Source organism: Rhinolophus ferrumequinum, chromosome 21 (assembly GCF_004115265.2).
Source record: "Rhinolophus ferrumequinum isolate MPI-CBG mRhiFer1 chromosome 21, mRhiFer1_v1.p, whole genome shotgun sequence".
Taxonomy (NCBI): Eukaryota; Metazoa; Chordata; class Mammalia; order Chiroptera; family Rhinolophidae; genus Rhinolophus; species Rhinolophus ferrumequinum.
In genome coordinates this window covers 9,025,686-9,046,916 of record NC_046304.1, presented here as the reverse complement: position 1 = coordinate 9,046,916, position 21,231 = coordinate 9,025,686, and the positions used below count along the sequence as shown (strand labels likewise).

The following is a 21,231-nucleotide window of genomic DNA, read 5'->3' as shown; positions in this document are numbered from 1 at the left end:
TTTTAATATCGACAGGGGAGTTAGCATGGACTGAGCTCCAAAATTTGTTTTATTGAAATAAAATTGTAAAATTGTCATAAAAGATATCCCTTCAGCAAACTGTACGAATAGACAGCAAGATTTGATTGCTTTGTAGCAATGTGTATGTCTCTTCAGGCTTGCTGAAATGGAAATTATATTTTTATAGGTCCAATTTATAAGAACCATAAAACTCTGAGAAGGCAGACACCATGACACAAATCATAGACACATGCAAAAGACGTGGGCATACTTATAATGCAGACCTAAATAAGTACTTAATGAAGAAAATAAATGCAAAATGTTTGTGTGTAAGGACAGGAAATGCAGTAGGTGCTGTGTAGGTAGAACTGGCTGAGGTTAATTAGAGAAAGGAGGAGTGGAAGTTTTGAATTCATAAATAAATAAATTAGGATGAGGAGAGAGAGCTTGTACAAACCTGAAAATAGGAGATAAGCAAATAATTTAGCCTGGCTGGAAAAGGCTGTGTGGTTGGAAATGATAGATGAGGTGGGGGAGAGAAAGGACTTTGACAGCCACGCAAGGTAACTTGGATTTGACATGGGAGACCCTGGGGAACCCCAAACTGAGGTATGGTGTGCTGAAAATAATGCTTCCTGAAGTTATTCCTGCAGCTGTATGTGAGAAGCTGTAAGAGAGAGATTGGAGGGAGGAGAGAAGTGTGGGAGGGAATCCAAGTGTAAACAAAAGCTGATGTGTTGTAGGAGTGAGTTCTGAAGTGGGTGTAAAGCACGTCTTGGCCACAAAATGATCGTTAATGAACAAGGAAGGCTGACTGACAGTCCCTAAGGGACCTCACAGTCTTGATGTCTTGCAAGGTTATTACCTCCTTTGCAACATCTTCTGATATTCTACCCTCATTAGGAATCCCCTACAGACAGCTTGAGTTCTTGTTATAATCTGGGCCAACTTGTCATCTCTCATTTCTTCCAGAAGACCCAGAAGGCCAGCTTTGAAGAAAACCTGGAGAAAGGGAGAGTCACAAATCATCCTCATACTACAGGAGACACAGAGAAGGCAGAAGGTACTTGAATCAGGTGTAAATAAATAACAGTTATACCTTGGTATGTCCAAATTTATATTGGGTGTGGTCAATGTCGATAGACCCTAGAAGTTTCTCAGAAGCCTTCTTGCTGTCAATGAACTGTCCCTCTGGGATAGCACTTGCATTTAGAACTTTGTATCTGTTTAGTCAAAGAAAGAAAGATTAGGAATGTGTGATCATGTATGAAAATCAAGTGACACCCAGAAGAAACATCAATAAAAGTCTCAGAGAAAAAGTAAAATTAAAAAAAAAATCCAACTGTCCTGTAAGTTCAGATAGCAAAACAAGGTGACTTTCTCACTGTCTCATGCATGCCTCCTTCCTATTTTTAAGAAGTGCCACCTCTTCTAACTGATTATTATGGCCTGCCACGAGACTAGGTTATTTGGCTTCTTAATTTTGCAATATTTACTAAGCAGGATCCATGAAATATGATGAACAGAAAACAACAGTTAAGGTGATGCATTTTCACAGCATTCAGTGAACTACAAGGAGAGACTGACCTCTGTTTAAAGTCCCCATAGAGGATTCTGCTGGGGAAGCCCTTCCTGCAGATACGGATACCTTCCAGCACACCGTTGCACCTCAGCTGGTGCAGGACAAGTTGGTGCTCCATGGACCCTAAAAACATACCAGAGTACTTACTATGGGGCACTGAATTTTCAAACTTGTGCCTGTCTGATTATTTCATGATTATTTCTGTCTTACCAGGAGTTTTGGTTTCGTTGGGAATGATGCACCGTACGAAGTGAGGGTGTGTGCTCCTCAGGTTGCTCATCAGTTTATTTAAATTCTCCTTGAAAACCAGATAGAAGAGACTCGATGAGAAAGTTCTGTTTCAGATTTCTTTTTGGTAATTATATGGAATGAACCGATGAACCCTCTTAACTACTAGATATGTCTGTGAGGCTTCAATTGCACTGTATTTTAAAGGTCTCAAGAGTTCTAGCCTGCCAAATAACCAAAAGGCCAAAATACTGAGAAGAAATGCAGCCGTCCAAGGTAATACTTTGTAACACTTAGGATCTGTCCTATAAACAAACTGAAAATTTAGTAGCCCAGAAGTGTTCTCGACTGGGAAACAGAAGACAAAGGACTGTGCCCTTGTTCTGCCAGTAATGAATTGCTTGACTCTATGAAATCCCTTTTGTCTCTCTGAGCCTGATCTGAAAATAATTGAGTTTATCTTTAAGGTCTCTTTTGTCTCTCTCTCAGTGCTAATGCTTTCCACAGCAGTGGTTTACAGTGGTAGCCTAGGTTAGCAATTGTTCCAACTTTCGCCATTCCTCCCTTGAGTTTATTATTCTCTGGGAACTGTAACCTCTTGTTTTGTATGTTTTTTTTTGTTTGTTTTTTGAGTCTAAAATCATGAGACTTGGGTACCTGAGAATGATCCACAGCCTGAAGCATATAAGGGGAGTTATTCCAGAAATAGAGTAATTGGTTATGACAGATGATGATGTTTTACTCAACCACAGAAAACTCACATATAAACATTTCTCAGTGTTTCTTAGGTATACTCTTTGAGAAGGCAGAGTTGGTTTCTCCCCCATCCCCATATCTCAGTTAACCATTAGGAAATAAACAAAATAAGTCATGAATTTTTCATTTTGAAAATATGTACGAGGATAAGTTGATGTCACAAGAATCTGTTGGGTGATTCACAAGAATACTATTGAGTATCTGAATGCAGATTGCTAGTGAGAAAGAAAAAGAACAGGGCAGTGTTCCTGTTTTGGTCGTAGGTTCTATCTGCATTTTAGTTTGAAAAGGAATGAGACTTAGCCATTTAAATTTGGACAAAGCAGTCATTAGACCGGACATTTAGTATATTCCTCTTTAGAAGAGCCAGTTCTAAGCCACTTAAGAAAATCACAGTATTTGTAGTAAAGTTATTATTGTTCTTTTAATCTCAAGAGGTTTTTTTTTTTTTTTTTTTTTTTTTTAGCTTAATCATCCATCTGAATCACTAGCCTTGGCTTTAGGTGCTTTTTGTACCTAAAAATTAAATCCACTTTAGAGGACAAAGATGTGTTTTGGTGGGAGGATGTCCTAAAGGGTGTATCTCAGGCTCATTGTCAAAGAGGAATTAGGGAACATTCTCAAAGGGCAACATTAGCAGAATAAAGATATGACCTTCTACAGGGATAGTTTGGGGGTTCAGCTATGCTTCCTTAAAAACAAGCCTTATTATATAATAAGAAAGCTTCTAAGGATATTTTGACATACCGGAATGCAGTAGATGGTCATAATAAGGAATAATGGGTAAAGCGCCTGACCCTACAGGACAAGTATTGCTTTAGCTATACCCTGACAAGATTGAATATTTGAAGTGATTTCTATTAACATTCCATTCTGTCCTAATTTATTCTGAATCTAATAATTATGATAATTCATAGAAACTGAATAGGTTTCTCGAATTAAATTTGTACTTTACCCTGAAAAGAGCTGACACAGTCTGGAAAGAAGAGCCCTTCTTCTTAGCAGCTTTCTTTGTACTACCATCTGAGGTAAAAAGAAAACCCATCAATTAAATAGAATCCCAGAGGCTAGAATGGTGTGTGAATATTCTGTGGGAATAGGTTTAAGTTAGAGTAAGGGTACAGAAAGTACCTGCTTCAGAAGTAGAATATGTGGAAAAGAGACTGGCCAGAGTCTTCATTGAAGACTTCTGGTACAGGCCAACCACGGTATCATTCAGGGGGTCCTTGTTCTTGTCAAGCCAGCCGGTGATGTTGTAATCCACGGTGCCCGCGTAATGCACCAGCGAGAAGTGGGCCTCAGCCTTGCCTTTGACCACCTTGGGCTTCTGGAAATTGGCAGACTTGCCCAGGTGCTGGTCGTACAGCTTGTTCTTGAAGGAGGTGTCTGTGGCCTTGGGGAACATGCACTCCTCTTCCAGGATGGAGAAGATGCCCATTGGCTGAATTCAGAAAAGCAGACATTGGTGTCAACCTATTTTCTCTCAAAAGATAATAGATATAGGGGCTGTCATTGGATCAATGATCATTCCCCAATTAAATATATTTATACAGTAAAACAGGGTGACAGCTCTAGTGCTATCTAGAATGACTTTTCCACCATTCTTTCTTATATTCAAACCACAGCATCACTTTCATTAAAAGAATAGCTGGATACAAACTCCAGATGTCAGCACAGCATGTGGGGCGTAATCTGTTGAAAGGGTCTGTATTTATCACACTGTTTTTCCTACTGAGTAAATTAATCTATTGTCAAAGTTTTATTTTGCTATGATAAGGACTTACTGACTTTGATGTTTACTTTATAGGCAATAATTAAACAGTATAAAAACTCAAACCTTATTTAAGACAGTGTGTATTTAATCTCCTTAAAGATAAAGAAGCATAAGCAACTTGACTTCTTCACTTCCAAACAGATCACCTTTCATATAAGCCCTAGCTGTGTTACCTGTGCATTAATTTTTATTTAGAAAAAAGAGACTTATTTCTATTGCTGATATCTTGTATCATAATGGAGATAGATTTAGAACCAATGAGATAGTTCCTCTCATGAAGCAGATCAGCTCAATAAAGCCCTCCATGCGGCTTTACAATTGGATTTGAATCAGCGTTGAACAAAACTGTTTTAGAACAAAATGAAACCAAACATTCTGATCCCTCTGATGTAAAAATTGAAAAGAGAAAACTACTTCTAAATGGTAATTTTCTAAAGATTAAAGTCATACTTCCTAGAGTTGCTTAAGACACTTGGAAAAGTTATCCTTCCAGTCCAGCCTTTCTTGAGAAGTCAAACAGACCTTCTCGATGAGCTCGATGCAGGCAGCCAGGTCCATCCCGAAGTCGATGAACGTCCACTCGATGCCTTCCTTCTTGTACTCCTCCTGCTCCAGCACGAACATGTGGTGGTTGAAAAACTGTTGCAGTTTCTCGTTGGTGAAGTTGATGCACAGCTGCTCCAGGCTGTTGTACTGCACAAAACAAAAATTTGAACATTAAATGAATTTTTATAGCAGCAAAATTCATTACTGAAAAAAATATTTTATTGAAAAAATGCGGAAGATAGCTAATGAAATAAAATTTAGACTAATTGTTGTTCCTTCAAAAATTCCAGGAAAAAAATGATTGTTTTTGACATGAACCCTTTTCATGAATTCTGGGCATTATTTAAAGGCATAGATGTCAATCACACCAGGAGTTCTGGTAGAATCTACCTCCTTCCACCTCTAAGATTGCATGGACAGTAATATACATTAAAAGCACAATCATGATCCTTTGAGTTATGGTTCAGATTTAAGGGTGAAAGTAATTTATTGGACAACCTCACTTCTTTTACTACCCCCACTCTCCAATTCAAGATAAAGTTCACATTTTCACTTTTGGCTGTCACATTATTAAGGAAAGCTTGTCTAATTTATCTTCTATGCATATCAAAAATTTGGCAAATCGTCCTTGTGAGGTCTGTGAAAGCAGAGACCGGATGTAGTGTAACAATTCAAGATCTGGAAAAGTTTTTGTAAAAATTTACATCCTCATTTTATAGATGATGAAGCTGATGCCCCAGAGGGGAAATGGTACGTGTCACGTGAACCTGGAAGAGAAAGACTATGAACTGTCTCTATACTTCTACCTTTAGGCCCTTTCTTCTCCATGGGTGATGCCTTGTGTATGGACCAAATGCCCAGATCTGGGTTCCTGCCCTGGCTTTGCCTTATATGGTTGTAGGATCTTCAGCAAGTGTTTTGATTTTCCTGATCTCAGTTTCTCCACATGTAATTAGCAATAATATGAATTACTCCTTTATGAGTTGTTTTGAAGATTAAATGAAGTAACATTCTGAAGTGCTTCATGTAATGCCAGAAATACACCGAATTCTCAATAAATCTTAGCTGTTATTATTATTACATTCTGTTACCTCCCAGATATTTTGGAGGTAACTCTAGGTGCATTGCTGGAGAAAGCAATGTAGAAACCACAGATTTAAACGAGTAATGATAATACCTAGTATATCAAAGTCCAAGTTACCTTCCTCCCACTTTTTATTAATATGAAGATAACTCACATCAAAGATCTCAAAGCCAGCGATGTCCAAGACCCCGATGAAGTACTGCCGGGGCTGCTTGGTGTCCAGCTGCTGGTTGATACGGGCGACCATCCACAAGAACATCTTCTCATACACGGCTTTGGCCAGAGCGCCCATTGTATTGTACACCTTCATGGACAGAGTAATGTTTTTGGTGTTATTAAAGGAGTAATGTTTGTTGGCATTATTACAGGGCTGGGATGTGTATGATTCACTGATGTCATGAACTTACCTGCTGCACAGTTTGGCCTTTGGTGACATACTCATTGCCGACCTTGACCCTGGGGTAGCAGACAGCTTTGAGCAGGTCAGAGGAGTTCAGATTCTGGAGGTAGGCTGCCTTGTCAGCAACTGCAGAGACACAATTCAAGAAATGTTGTTTAAGGGTGGATATACTTTTTAACCTAATCTTGCCATTTTTCTCCAATCCACTTTCTTTATTATTTAAATAAAACCTTTAAATAATTCTATAGAAGATCAGATGACCACTCTCTGTACATTCGAGGATGTACTTGCTAATAAATGGTCAATCAGTTATACTGGCCTTCGGTGATTTATTGCAGGTTGCTTTTGAGAAATTCATCAACAATAAACACATTCACTGTTTATGGAAATACTTCATGTCTAATCATTATGTTGTTTTGTACACCTGAAACTAATAAGAAAAAGAAATACTTTATGTAAGGTACAAGCCATAGTCCCTGCTCTTAGGTGTCATTGGAAGTATAAGATAAATAAATCTTAGTATTCACTGGTAGAGACACGTAAAAGTCAGAATATTTGCATCCTTATCTCAGTTTTGCACCTCCCAATTTCACCTCATTGGATCAGTTTCTTTATCTGAAAACGCGGGAATTAAATTTCACTACAGAGTCTCTTTCTAAAATTCTGTCAGTGACTGTTATATAAATGCCACATGTCAGGTACAAAAGTAACTGCTGAAAAAGGTGGAGGAGAAGGGCAGGAAGGGCTTCAAGGAGCAGATAACTTTAGCTTCCGTGGTAGGTCCTATACCTACGTGGTAGGTTTCTATACATAGAGTATATGATTCTTCTTCCTCAGTTCCTTTTTCATCTTATTTGCTGCCTAGACTGTCTACAGGCTTAAATATAGACAACACACACATGTACACAGATGTCTAGAGACGTTCTTCACCCCCAGCCGTGTTTGGGCAGATCCTGTATTACCAGCCACTAGGCAGTGCTGAACTAGGCCACTAGGCCAAGTTATTTTACATACCTGCCCGCCATTGCCAAGGTAAAGCAGGAGCACTGTTCCATCTCATTCTCTCTCTAATGATCTGGCCCCGGGTTGTATTTTTTTAGGTATTTCCTTAAAAGTGGCTATTAGGGTTCATTTGAACATATTTGGGCTGGATAGAAATGATGGAGATATGGAGATGTGAAGAAGAAAAGGGGATGAGAAAAGCATGTAATGTGTGTAAATGTGTATAAGCACTTCAGAAGTGCAGCTACAAAGGGGACGTGAGTTTAGAATAGGCTTTTTTTTCTTGCCATATTCTCTGATTCAAATCCAGATAGAGCTTCATTTGGTACCTTCGGTGCCATCTGGCTCAGCTTGCTCCTCACGCTGCTTTTGCTTGAACTTCATGTTCCCATAATGCATCACTGCCCCTGTGAGCTTGTAGATGGACACTTTCTCTTCAGGAGTAAAGCCCAGGATGTCAATGGCGCTCTGCCATGAGAAATGACAGGACAAAGGTTAGGGCAGAAGAGACTAACTTATTTAGGAGGATTTATATTATATCCTAAGGTAACCACACTTACAGCCGGTTGCTATTGTCACTCCCATACATAATGGATTTTTTAAAAGTGTGTGTGTGTGTGTGTGTGTGTGTGTCTGTGTGTGTGTGTGTGTGTGACTTACATCGGTGGCCATCAGCTCTTCTTGGTCATCAATGCTGGGGACTGTGATCTCCCCTTGACTGATGAAGGCAAAGTCGTATGGGTTGGTGGTGATCAGGAGCATTTCTGGGTACACCGAATTCAGGGGATATGTTTTACATCAGAAGTTGTTAATAAAAATATTATCTTTCATCTGTGAATTTAAGATCTTTCTTACCAATCAGTTCTGGCTTCTTATTGGAAGTAATCTGGTAAAAAATATGGTAACTTCTTTCCGCCTTTAGCTGGAAAGTAACTCTAGACTTTTCTAGAAGATCTGGAAGGAAAGGGAAATATTGAATTAGAAAAAATATTCATGCTGCTGAGATATTAAATGAACTTTAGTGTCTCTGCTACAATTGGGGACATTACATAGGCTCCATTGAGATTTCAATTTGGTGATGAATCCTCTTGGTGCAACATATATGAATTCCAAATACATGTGGCAACTGCCCAAGGTTCTCACCATCTAAGAACGAAGACTAAAGCGACTGAAGCATACCTACTCTAGAAAAAATAAACTTTTCCTGTGGGTGCTCCATGGCATCTGTGTTATAATTTATCGTTAACATCCCTTCCTTCCTCAGATCACCTCAGACTGTGTCAGGGGCTTCCTTGCAAACCTCCCAAAGCTCAGATCAAGAGCAAATCACAGAGATGTATTGCAAACCTATAGGTAACTTGTAGGAAGGCATAAATAGCCCTAGTGTTTGCCCTAGAAAAAAACGTCATAGTTGCTTCTGAGGCAGGAATTCCAGAATGAGTGGTGGCATTGGCTCACGGGCAACATTGGCAGCAGGCTCAATGCATACCAACTGTTGCAAAATATCCCTGCCAATGAAATCACGTGTCTCTGTTTTGATTTTCATCGGTCCTATTACTCACATGTTTCAATATCTGCAGAAGCCAGCTTCCCTGTAGTACCGAAGTGGATTCTAATGAATTTACCCTTGGAAAGAGAAAGATTATTTTGTATTTAAAAGTTGAAGCACACAGTGATGCAATTGAAATGATAATTCAGACATGGGTACTCTGGCACTTAAGGGCAGAGAAGACCCCTCTGTGACTGAGACTTACAAAGCGAGAGGAGTTGTCATTCCTCACAGTCTTGGCGTTGCCAAAGGCCTCCAGCAACGGGTTGGCGCTGATGATCTGATCTTCCAGAGTCCCCTGCAAAGGCAAGAGCCGTCCTCACATCTGGGGCTCCAGACTTCCTGAGAGCCCTGGCAGTCTTGATGCTGACTCTGGCTGTCAGACTCACCTTCATTTTGCTCATTTCCTCCTTCTTCTTCTCTCCAGTGACTGCAATTGTTGCAAAGTACTGGATGACACGCTTGGTGTTTACAGTCTTCCCTGCCCCAGATTCTCCACTGTCAAACAGAAACCAGAGAAGAGATCAGAACTACAGCTCACATTGCCAACATCTAAGACAATCATCACAAATGAGAGAAGAAGAAACAAACCACATACGTGATCAGGATGGACTGGTTCTCTCGATCTGTGAAAGAAAAATCAAGACCATCAGTTAAAAAAAGAAACAAACAACAAAAACATCCCCACAGTCAATATGAAGATTTTTGAATCAGTTCAGATCAAACACAGCCATTTTTTTTTTTTTAACATTTTGAAGACGTTCCTTATGATTTTGTTTTTGTATTGAGCCCCCAAATAGCACTTGCCTTTGGGAGTAAAATTTGTGAAAATGAGAGGAAAAGAATCATCTATTCTTTTGTGCTTTATTAATTTTTAACTTTTGTTATGAAAAATTTCAAGCATACATAAAAGTAGAGACAATAATAAAAGAACCCTCATGTACGCATCATACAGCTCAGCAGTTATTCTCATTTGGTCAATTTTATATAATCTATACCCCAATCCATCTCACTGTATTATTTTAGAGAAAATCCCAGGCATTCTATAATTTCATCTGTAAAAGAATCATAGAGGAGGGTAGGGGGAGGTAGGAGAGGGTAAAGTGGGTCAAATATATGATGATGGAAGATTTGACTTTGGGTGGTGAACACACAATGCAATATACAGGTGATGTATTATAGAATTGGACACTTGAAACCTATATAAATTTATTAACCAATACCACCCCAATAAATTTAATTAAAAACACCCCCAAAAAAGAATCATAGAATTTTGAAGTTTTCAAAGATAAAGAAGCTAAGACCCGAAGAGGAATAAGTAACTTTTCTCATAATTACACAGGCTTGTTAAGGTCAAAGATACTCAGGTCTTTTGACTTCCAATATATATATTTTTCTGCTACTGGACTCCTAGTTCTTGATGTCATTAATTTGATGCTGGTGATACTAAATAAGGAAGGGATCTGGAATTGTAAATGTTTGTGCTTATTCACCTTTTTTTGAAGGAATTTTTTTTTCCAGATTCACTTCATTTTTATTATGAACAAGCACAATCCCACATTAGTACAACTAGCTTCAGAGCTGATAGTAGAATTATTCTAAAATTATTCTTAGGTCACAAATAACTACCATCTCACACAAAAAGGGAAAAATCCCACCCAATCAAGGAAAAGATGTCCTGTATATGTTTCCATGACGATGAGTTTATGCATTCTCAAATTTTGTCTGGCTAGTTATCCATTACTTATCTAATGGATTCATTAAGTCTTTCCGAGAGAACCATATAGACTAATGATCGTAACTGGGACTCACAGGCATATCAAGTTCATGGTGGATACTGCTACTATAAAATACTCAGGATTTAAGAGAATTCTTCTGCTGAAGGATCCCAAAACGCTTTATAAAAAGCACTATCATTTACTTTGGTTTTCCTTTTTACTTTATATACATTTTTAAATAATAAAAACAAAAATTGTCACTGGTTCTATAATCAATGTATTGGATTTATACCAATTTTCTGATTTGTGAAAGCTCTAATTTTATATTGATGGATTATAGATTTTTGAGAATTCTCAAATTTAAAAATTATTCAGAGAAATGGGTACAAATCTGCATGTTATTTAGAGTAGATACAGATTTTAGAGAACTTTAAAGTTTTATTCAGGGAAGTAGATACAGATTTTGGAACATATTCAGATAGATTTCTTTTTCCAATAGAAGAAAAATCATGACGATCACATCACATCTAGTGAGAGCATAGATAATAATGTTCTAGTCTCTTCTGGCAATGCCAAACTAACATCAACCGGGTCCAATATCACAGTTTTGCCTGGTTTTGTACGAAAATCATGTTTGGAAGTCATAAGCAATCTTGAATTTGGAGCAGTTCCAAAACTGCTGGGGTGGGGACCTTGATAGGGGTGGAGGCAGTGTAAATGCAGCTGCTGAGTATTAAAACCTCTGAAGTGAGCCAGCATTTGGATACTTTTTGGAAGGTGGTTAGCTTCTGTTCACAACCAAAGAACAGTTTACTAGCATGAAATCCTTATAGGACTACTGGCCTATTTGTAATAAAAGATTCCTATTTTATTCCTTTTTCTTCTTGCTTCTCCTTTAGAGGACAATTTAAAAAACAAGTGCAACAAAACAGACACAAAAAACAGAAAGCAACAAAACATTCTCCGTTTCCAAAATCCCAGGGACCAACAGGAAACTCAGGAATTTAGAATATTTCCAAAAGCAATACATTTGGTGTGTGAAGATAAAAGGTTTTAAGGCTGAGTTTGGGCCTATAATGCATATCAAAGCTTTTTATACTTTGATAAGGCAGTAATAACAGACTTTGAAATAATTAAGAAATATATTTTCGGAGAAAGAGGCATCTTTGGGAAAAGTCATAGCTCTTTCTTTTCTTTTTTTTTTTTTTACTCTTGTTCTACCCAAAAAGCTGGCAATATCAGCTGTGTCATTTCAAGGTAAGGCTTTACAAAGCTTTCCAGCTATAGCTGGTAACTGTTTTCCTTGATTGCTGTGGATGTGGATATTTAAAATTAATCTATTTGAACTTTTTTCTATCCAAAACAGAAAGTAAAAAATATGGGAAAGTAACAGATATGTTTACAGAGTTCTGTTGATTGTTTCAACGAGGCTTCCAGTGACTAGCTAGGTTAGCTTGGGCAGGTCAGTGAACTCAGCTTCACTTTATTCATCTATAAAATGGAGATGGCTGCTGGGAAGCATATATGACACTGCGGCTCTGAAAGTTCTTTGCAAACAGTGAAGCCCCACGTGGCTGCAGTGTATTTTTATAATCAAGGCCCAGAGAAAGTCTGTTTGTTCATTAAAGATTCTATTGCCACATTTCTGTAAATAGCTGCATCACTCACTCACCAGTCAGCATGGACTGATAGGCGTTGTCAGAGATGGAGAAGATGTGGGGCGGGGCCTCCTGGCGCTTTTTGCCTCGGTAGGCAGACACCACCTCGGGGTTGTACACAGGCAGCCACTTGTAGGGGTTGACGGTGACACAGAAGAGGCCCGAGTAGGTCTGAGAAAATCAGACAGTGCAACATGTGGATCTTGTTTTCACTCTTTACGTGGAATAAAGAGAGGTTGGAAGGGCACTCACGTAGATCATCCAGGCTGCGTAACGCTCTTTGAGGTTGTACAGCACGGCGGGCTCGTGGAGATGGGTCATCATGGCCATGTCCTCGATCTTGTCGTATTTCGGAGGGTTCATGGGGTAGACTTGGTCATCTTTGACAGTGAGAGTCTGGCAAGTAAAGTTAGAGACCAGTTTGTATTAACGGTTGGAGGTAGGGTTTCTGTTTGCCTGTTGGTTTAGGTTATAAAACGACACTTGCAGACACTCTCCGTTAAATAAAGTCATGAAAATATATTCATTTCAGAATTTGGTGCTAAGCAAATCTGTTTCCTATGATGAGCTAGGACACTACCTTTTTAAAAAGATTTTTTTCTTCTGTCCCCGGTTTACCCGGTTATGTCCGTTCACTCTTGTTTTAAAAGGTTATTTTTAAAATTTGTCCTTGCCATTCATTTCAAGAAACTTCTATGTGGGGGGAAGTATTGGAGGATATTAATACATTATTTAACTCAGTAAATAGTACTTCTGATAGGAGAAGTTAGCTTTGATCTCCCCAGGTGTGGGGAGTTAGACTGGGAAATGGGGAATTGAAGGGAAATGGAGCAGGCTGATACCAGTGGGCTAAAGTCCTGTGGGTAGCTGGGAAGCTGAGAAATGAGGTTCCTACTGAGAATTCTTTTGCCTTCTAAATCTGGTGTCCATAAATCGACTAGAAGGGTGCTTGTATCAGCAATAGATAAGGCTTCAGCTACAAGTGAGGAGATAAAAAAAAGGGGGGGGGAGAGTATTTTCTCCTTATGTTTTTACTTACTGCTCCACTTTCTGTCTTTACAGTTACTTTTCCTCCATCCTTGCTTTGTATGGTGCTCTTTACGTAGGATTCCTTGGGCTCCGTGACAAAGACTGATGTTTTAGCATCAAAGGGCTTGTTTTGGGCCTCAATCCTCTCTTTTTCCGATTTTCGAAGGTAGGGGGCGGCTACGCCAAAAATCGCCATCTCGGCATCTGAACTCATGGCTGTGATTTATTGAGCAGAGGATTCTGCCTTGGGGAAGAAATGGGAGAGCTGGAGAAAAGGAAACCAGAAGTCATACATGTGAGTTAGGATTTGAAATGAATGTTGAACCTCTACCGCCTAGGCTGTAACTATCCTTCCAAGCTGCCGTTAGCTGTTCTAACACAGCAGCACTAACAAAGGACTGGTGTGGAATGAGATTGTCGTTTCAGTCTTCATTTTCAGGACTTTGAAAATTCCCTTCCCAGATTGCATGTATGTTGATCCTTAGGGCTAGTGTGCCTACAGTTGAATGAGGATGGAGTGCTTGCCGGTTTTAATCTCTAAACTGTAACAGTATCAATAGCTAAAACTGTTGCTGGATTGTTTTATAGCAACTGTCATTCTTTAATCCCCACTTTTCCTTTTGCATAATGTTTGCAACTGCCATGTGCTAGGGCAATCATAGAATTAGGAAGAGAAGCTTGTCTTGTGCAAATGAAGGTTGATATTTTCAAAGCTATCAAAAACATCTTTGCCTTTTAGATGGTCATTTTTAAACTCATAAACCACATAATTATTTTTAACATCTACTTGATGTTAATATTTGGTGTTGCGTCTCTCAGTGGGTCATTAAAAGAACCTCATAATAAATTCTCAGTACTCGGGATTTGTAGTCATTTGTCTTGCTACCAAGAGACTTAGCATTGCCTTAATTCCAAAATCTCTTTTGACAATCTCCTTCTGGCATGAGAGATTTCAACTGTCGGCTAACAGATCTAACCACAGAGAAATGAGAGCTTCAGCACGGAGAAGGCCCCTTCTTCCCACATAAATTCCACAGGCTTCTTTTCTTTCCATCCAGAAAAGAGGAGACAAAAATTTAAGAGTTTATCGCAGGCATATAAGCCATTGTCCTGTGATTGGTAGATATGCCCCTGCAACATTAGTCTGTTAGACTGATCGAGTCTTTCCTTTACTTTCAGGTATAATTACTCGGGGAAGGGCCACGATCTCTTCCAATTTAGGTATATATTTAACACTCTGTGCGTGTAATACTTGTGATCTTTTAAATGAACAATGAATTTAAATGAATCTTTCCAAAAACAAATAATAGTGAAGCATCAAAAAGGAGCTGAAATATTATGGTTTTAAACAAGATGTTTGTTTGTGTTAGATTTTTAGATAAGAATTTTCCCAGAGTGTTTAAAACATATTGGTACAATGTTTAAGTATTCATTGCTTTGCAGTAGAGGGAAGCTGGCATGGAACAGCTTGCCCTGGACAGATCTAAGTGCAGCTGAGAACTCACTATAAAAATTCATTCTCTCTTTAATGGTCCTTTAATTCTGGAACTCAAGTGAGGGGTCGTTGACTCATGAGGGTCAGAGAATAAGATATCTGAAAAACGACTTGCTAGCATTTATAAGACTATTCGGAAGCACCATCTACTTACATAGTTGCAAAAACTTAGAAGTGGTGTGTAATTAAGAGTTGTTCCCTGCTTCATTAGATCAACAAATGAATAAAGCTGAGTCTTACCTCTGGAGTTCCAGATGAAAATGCAGGTTCAGAAGTATCTAACACTGTAAAACAACAAGTTTTTTTTTTCTTTTTTATTATTAGCAAAGCTCTGAATTTCCAGTAAGATAGTTACAGAATTAAAATTCCCTTGCTTCAAAGCTTGAATCTATGAAACTAAAGGTCAGAGTTGGGAGGAACAGTTTCAGGCTCAGAGAAGGGTCATGGCGTAAGTTCTTTCTGCCCCCTGGGGTCCGTCAGGTCCCAAGGCCCCCATCACTTACCTCTGGGTTCTTGGTGGTGATAAGGCAGGAGCGATCTCTCATGCTTATATAGGAACTAATGTGCTGATGCTGCAGCTATCTACTCTTTGTTAGGGCAAGACATTTGGCAACATGAACCCTCAGCATAATTTGTACTGACATTTGTCAGGTTTGGATATAATTAGAAGTATTCATATCATTTTGAGTATGTGAACCAATCTCCTATAAATAATTTTACAAGGGCCATTCTGCCGGCAGAGAATGCTTTCTAGTATGTTAGGAAGGTAATCTTTGACTGTGCCTGGTGGGGCCTCAAAGTAAGTTCCTAAGAGCTATATTCGTTTTGGCAAACTCTTTTGTGCATGCCTGTGGTAAGTCGGTGATCAGATACTCAGCAACACATCGCTGTCAGGGTCCTAACCACTTTTCCTTGTTTGATACCATAGGGACCCCCCAGTGCATTCCTTGGGTCACTGCCGAGGCTTACCCTTGGAGTCTGGGCTTGGGCAGCCGAGCCAGTTTGCAAGGAGATTCCGCAATGGGTTTCCACCACTGGGCTAGTGCCACATATTCAACGTTGAAAAAAATTATTATTTCATTAGAAAATAATATGTATTCATTGTAGAAGAAAATCAGTAAAGAAAAAATGTCTATAATCCCAATATGCAGTAATAAAATAACATGTAGACATATAAGTAGAGTCATACTATATACATGTATAGAGTATATATTAATATATGCCTTGTAATCTGCTTTCAAAATTAATGTACCACTAATGTAATGTATATCCTATTCTTTAAACAAATTATATCGTAATCATTCTTTTTAATTAAGATCTTTCTTTTTGTAAAGGTTAGGTACATTGAGGTATAATTGGTACACAGTAAAACATCATCCTTTTTAGGCAACAGTTGTATGAGGTTTCTTGGCTTCTATTAAAAAAAATTTAAACTTTATAATAAAATTCACTTCTTTTGTTGTATCGTTCTGTAAGTTTTTACATGTGCATCGATTTTGTAACTACCACCACAGACAGGATGCAGAACAATTACATTTCTTTGAGTTTTGATAAATATATGCAGTTGTGTAACCTCTTACATTTTAATTACATGAAAAATGAAAGCCTTATAGATTAGGCTAAAATTCCCCTTTGATGAACACTCACAATGCAGGTACCTCCCTTCTCTCTAGAGTCAACCACCGATCTGTTTGGTTTATAATATTTCAGACCTTTTCTGTGCATTTACAAATTTATATTTAGGAAAATATAAATTAGTGAAACTGGCCTAAGAAAACTGTCCCATAGAAAATTTATAATACAGATATTTAAAATATAGTATAAATAGTTTATGTATTTACCGACTTGCTTTTATCATTCTATACTCTTGGATCATTTTTCATGTTAACATATAAACAAAAATATGGAAAATTTTCAAAAATATGCAGAAGTAAAGAGAATGGTATAATGAACCCATTGTATACATATCACCCAGCATTAATAATTACCAGTTCATGGTCAGTCTTGTTTCATATATATGCCCCTAACCATATATATGCATCTCTGGAGTATTTCGATATTAACTCATGTAAAAATTTCTGTGTAGAATTCTGTATGTTGTAATTGTAATCATCTCTTTTTTTTATGCAAGTTTTAAAGGTTTCTCTTGGCTTAATAATGATCTTAACCGTACATCTCAGTTTTCTAGAAGTTTATATTTTTATCTAATCAAAGTTATAAAAATATTTTCTTTATATTTTTGCTTGGTGTGTGTGTGTATTGTAAAAAGCCCTTCTCTAACTCAAGGACTCAGGGTCATAAATGTGTTCTATATTTTCAAACTAATGTTTTTAAAGAAAATATTGAGATTTATAATCTAGCTATGTGTATGAGAGAGAGGGAGAGAGACAGAGACACAGACACAGAGAGAGAATGTAATCAGTTTCTAGATTCCATATTTTGTACCATATTTCTGTGCCAATAACACATGTTTTAATATCTGATAGGGCAGATTTTCCCTAATTATTCATTTATTTCAAAGTTGTCTTGACAATTCTTGCACTCTCTTGTATGAATTTTAGAATCAGATTATATGGAAAATCCTGTTGGGATTTTGATTTAGATTAAATTGAATGAATAGATTAATTTGATGAGATTCGATACCTTTATCATAGTGAGTCTTTCAAGTATGATATATTTTTGTTTATTCCAAATGTTTATAAAAATCTTAAGTCATATTTTTTCTAGTTTTTTAATTTATCAAAGTTATTGGGGGAACATGCGTTAATAACATTATATAAATTTCTGGTGTACAACTTTGTAATACAACATTGGTATATTCTATTGTGTCCTTACCATCTGGAGTCAAGTCTCCTTCTGTCACCTCGTATTTAACATCCTTTACCTTCTTCATCCCTCACTCACCCCTTCCCTTCTGGTAACCACCATTCTGTTGTCTGTATCTATGAGCTGGGTTTTTTATTTGTTGCTTTTTGTTCTATATCCCATATATGAGAGAAGTCATGTTTCTTGTTCTTTTCCATCTGACTTACGATAAAAAATATGTGAGTATTGGATGGCTGCTGCTGAGTGCCATCCAACAGAAAGACAGAAATCTTCAATACGGGAAGCAGCAAGTTGAATCTTAGTAACAGTGTGTGACAAGTTTTAACTTGTTCAGTGCAGTCAGTCGGGTGTGAGCTATGGTTGAGAGAAGGTGTGTTTTAAAGTGTGCCGTAAATCATGGATCACAAACAATGCATTAACGTGAAATGGGCAAACTGTTTCATCCTCCATCATGACAATGCTTGTGTCACACATCGCTTCTGGTATGGCAATTTCTGTCAAATAAAAACATTATGGTGTGTCCCCATCCACCTTATTCACCAGATCTGGCACCATGCGATTTCTGGCTCTTCCCCAAAGTCAAAATGACCATGAAAGGTAAATGTTTTGACTCAATTCAGTACATCGAGGCAGGCACGACAGCCCAACTAAAGACACTCATGAAAGAGGACTTCTAGAACTGCTTCAGAAAGTGGCAAGAATGATGGGATAAGTGTGTTCAACGCAAGGAGGAGTAATTTAGAGGTGACTTGTATATGCCCAAGAAAATTGAAAACATATGCTTATTTAAAAACTTGTACACAAATGTTTGTAGCAGCATTATGAAACTGATAAATATGTTCTTGAATTTAAATAGTGGTTATGGTTACATAACTGTGAATCTACTAAAACCACCAAATTGTATATTTAAATGGTGAATTTTATGGTATGTGAATTATATCTAAAAACACATTGGATTTTATCAGTGTGTATTTTTTTTCTTTCTGCATCTATTGAGATTATTATTATTTTTTTTCTCCTCTAACTAGTTAATGTAGTGAATTTTGTGGTATGTTTTCTCACTTTTAACATTCTGGAATTCATGAAATAAAACCTATTGACATAATATTGTTTATTTCCCAGCTGCTTTAAGTTCACTAATTTTATGTGGGATTTCTACATCTGAGTTTATATGTGACTGGGTCATAGTTTTCTTCTGTTATTGTTTTCTAGTTTTTAAATTTTTTTTATTTTGGGGAAGGGGAACAGGACTTTATTTATTTTATTTTGGGGAAGGGGAACAGGACAGTATGTACTTCCAGGACTTTTTTCCAAGTCAGGTTGTTGTCGTTTCAATCTTGGTTGTGGAGGGCGCAGCTCAGCTCCAGGTCCAGTTGCCATGGTTAGTTGCAGGGGGTGGAACCCACCATCCCTTGCAGGAGTCAAACCAGCAACCTTATGGTTGAGAGGATGCGCTCCAACAAACAGAGCCATCTGGGAGCTCAGCAGCAGCTCAGCTCAAGGTGCCATGTTCAATCTTAGTTGCAGGGGGCACAGCCCACCATCCCTTGCAGGAATCGAGGAGTTGAACTGGCAACCTTGTGGTTGAGAGCCTGCGCTCCAACCAGCTGAGCCACCTGGCACTGGCCCATGTAGGAATCAAACCGTCAGCCTTAGGCATTAGAAGCACGGAGCTCCAACCACCTGAGCCACCGGGCCGGCCCTCTTTTCTAGTTTTGATATCAGGATCATGTTAGTGTAAAATGAGTAGCTTTCCATTTGTGTCTATTTTCTGCAACAATGTGTTTATGATGTGAATAATCTGTTCCATGATGGTTTGGTAGAGTTCCTTCATGAACTCTTTTGGCCTATTGCCTCTTTGGAGGATAAATATTTTACTCTTATTTAAGTTTTGTCATGACTGTTGATTAGTCTATTCAGAGTTCCTACTTGATTTTTTTTTTTTTTTTTGGTGGGGGAGTCCATATGGAAAATTTATATTTTCTTAGAAAATTGCCTATTTCTTGTGAGTTTTTAGATTTTTTGACATTTTTGTGCATATCTTTTACAATTAAAAACTCCTATGTAGTCATTCATTCCTTTTGATTCTTTATATAATTTAATTTTGTTCTTTCTATTTTTAATCATATTTGCCAAATTTTTGTCACTTGTGTTGGTGATTAATTTAGTTTTACTAAATAACCCTTTTTTCTGTTTTATTGTATTCTACTTTCAATCTTATTCATTCCTTTCTTTTATTTCTTTAAGTTTATTTTATTTGTCTGTATCTAGATTCTTGAATTAAAAACTTACTTCGTTTATTTCCATTTTATGTTCTTACAAGGTTATTCGTGGTTATAAAATTTTCTTTGGTTACTACTTTGGCTGAATCCCACAGGTTGGTATGTAATACCCTAATAGTCCTTTAATTATATTATTTTAAAATTTCTATTTCAATTTCAACCCCAGAAGTATCTAGAGCATATTGGTTTATTTCTTCTTTTCTTTTCTTTTCTTTTTTTGTTATTGAGATTTTTATTACAAATATAGCTAACATACAACATTATATTAGTTTCAGGGGTTCACTATAGTTATTCAACATTCATATACCTAAAAAAGTGATAAGTCCAGCAACAATCAGACACCATACTATGCTATCACAATATTATTATTGACTATATTCCCCATGCTATACGTTACATCCCCAAGACTTATTTGTTTTATGCCTGGAAACTTGGACCTCTTATTTTACTTTCCCTCCTCACCCCTTTTTAAATTTATTAGTCAAAGTTGACATTCAATATTATTTTATATTAATTTCAGGTGTACAGCATAGTGGTTAGACATTTATATAATTTAAGAAGTGATCCCCCTGACTAATCTAGTACCCACCTAGCGCTATATATAGTTATTACCATATCATTAACTATATTCTCAATGCTTTCACTTTACATCTTCATAACTATTTTGTAATTACCAATTTGTACTTCTTACTCCCTTCACCTTTTTCACCCTGCCCCCAACACTTTCCCATCTATCACCCAACAAATCTAGTATTCATCTGACACCATACATAGTCATTACAATATTATTGACTATATCCATTGTGTTATACCCTACACCCTCATAACTACTTTGTAACAACAAAATTGTACTTCTTAATCCCTTACCCTTCTTTCCAAACCCCCAACATCTCTCCCATCTGGCAATCATCAAAATGTTTTCTGTATTTATGAGTTTGTTTCTGTTTTGTTTGTTAATTTGGTTCTTAGATTCCACACATAAGCAAAATCACATTGCATGTGTCTTTCTCTGTCTGATATACTCCACTCAGCACAATACCCTCCAGGTCCATCCATATCACCACAGATGGCAAAAACCCATTCCCTTCCATGGCTGAGCAATATTCCATTGTATATATCATATGTACCACCTCCTCTTTATCCATTCATCCATCGAGACACCTAGGCTGCCTCCACATCTTGGCTATTGCAAACAATGCTGCAATGGACACATGGATGCACACATCCCCTTGAGGTAGCATTTGGGTTTTCTTCCGATAAATACCCTGAAGTAGGATTACTGGGTCCTTCATTGTCTCTTCT

General features: G+C 37.6%; 1 protein-coding gene across 1 annotated transcript in view; it reads right to left on the bottom strand.

Moving 5' to 3' along the window:
- The window catches only part of MYH8 (myosin heavy chain 8), a 28,079-nt gene extending 12,744 nt beyond the window's left edge, over nt 1–15,335 (bottom strand). Inside the window, exons 1-21 of the mRNA XM_033091363.1 lie at nt 15,325–15,335; nt 15,062–15,105; nt 13,337–13,591; nt 12,550–12,693; nt 12,312–12,468; nt 9,520–9,547; nt 9,311–9,419; nt 9,127–9,219; nt 8,935–8,998; nt 8,228–8,326; nt 8,033–8,136; nt 7,702–7,840; nt 6,378–6,496; nt 6,125–6,274; nt 4,863–5,033; nt 3,698–4,007; nt 3,522–3,589; nt 1,793–1,880; nt 1,588–1,705; nt 1,100–1,223; nt 866–1,002 (exon numbers count right to left, since the gene is read on the bottom strand). Of these exons, the coding sequence (XP_032947254.1) occupies nt 866–1,002; nt 1,100–1,223; nt 1,588–1,705; nt 1,793–1,880; nt 3,522–3,589; nt 3,698–4,007; nt 4,863–5,033; nt 6,125–6,274; nt 6,378–6,496; nt 7,702–7,840; nt 8,033–8,136; nt 8,228–8,326; nt 8,935–8,998; nt 9,127–9,219; nt 9,311–9,419; nt 9,520–9,547; nt 12,312–12,468; nt 12,550–12,693; nt 13,337–13,540 (2,426 nt within the window). The 5' untranslated portion in view covers nt 13,541–13,591; nt 15,062–15,105; nt 15,325–15,335. The remainder of the gene's footprint in view (nt 1–865; nt 1,003–1,099; nt 1,224–1,587; nt 1,706–1,792; nt 1,881–3,521; nt 3,590–3,697; nt 4,008–4,862; nt 5,034–6,124; nt 6,275–6,377; nt 6,497–7,701; nt 7,841–8,032; nt 8,137–8,227; nt 8,327–8,934; nt 8,999–9,126; nt 9,220–9,310; nt 9,420–9,519; nt 9,548–12,311; nt 12,469–12,549; nt 12,694–13,336; nt 13,592–15,061; nt 15,106–15,324) is intronic.
- Between the last annotated feature and the right edge of the window lie 5,896 nt (nt 15,336–21,231).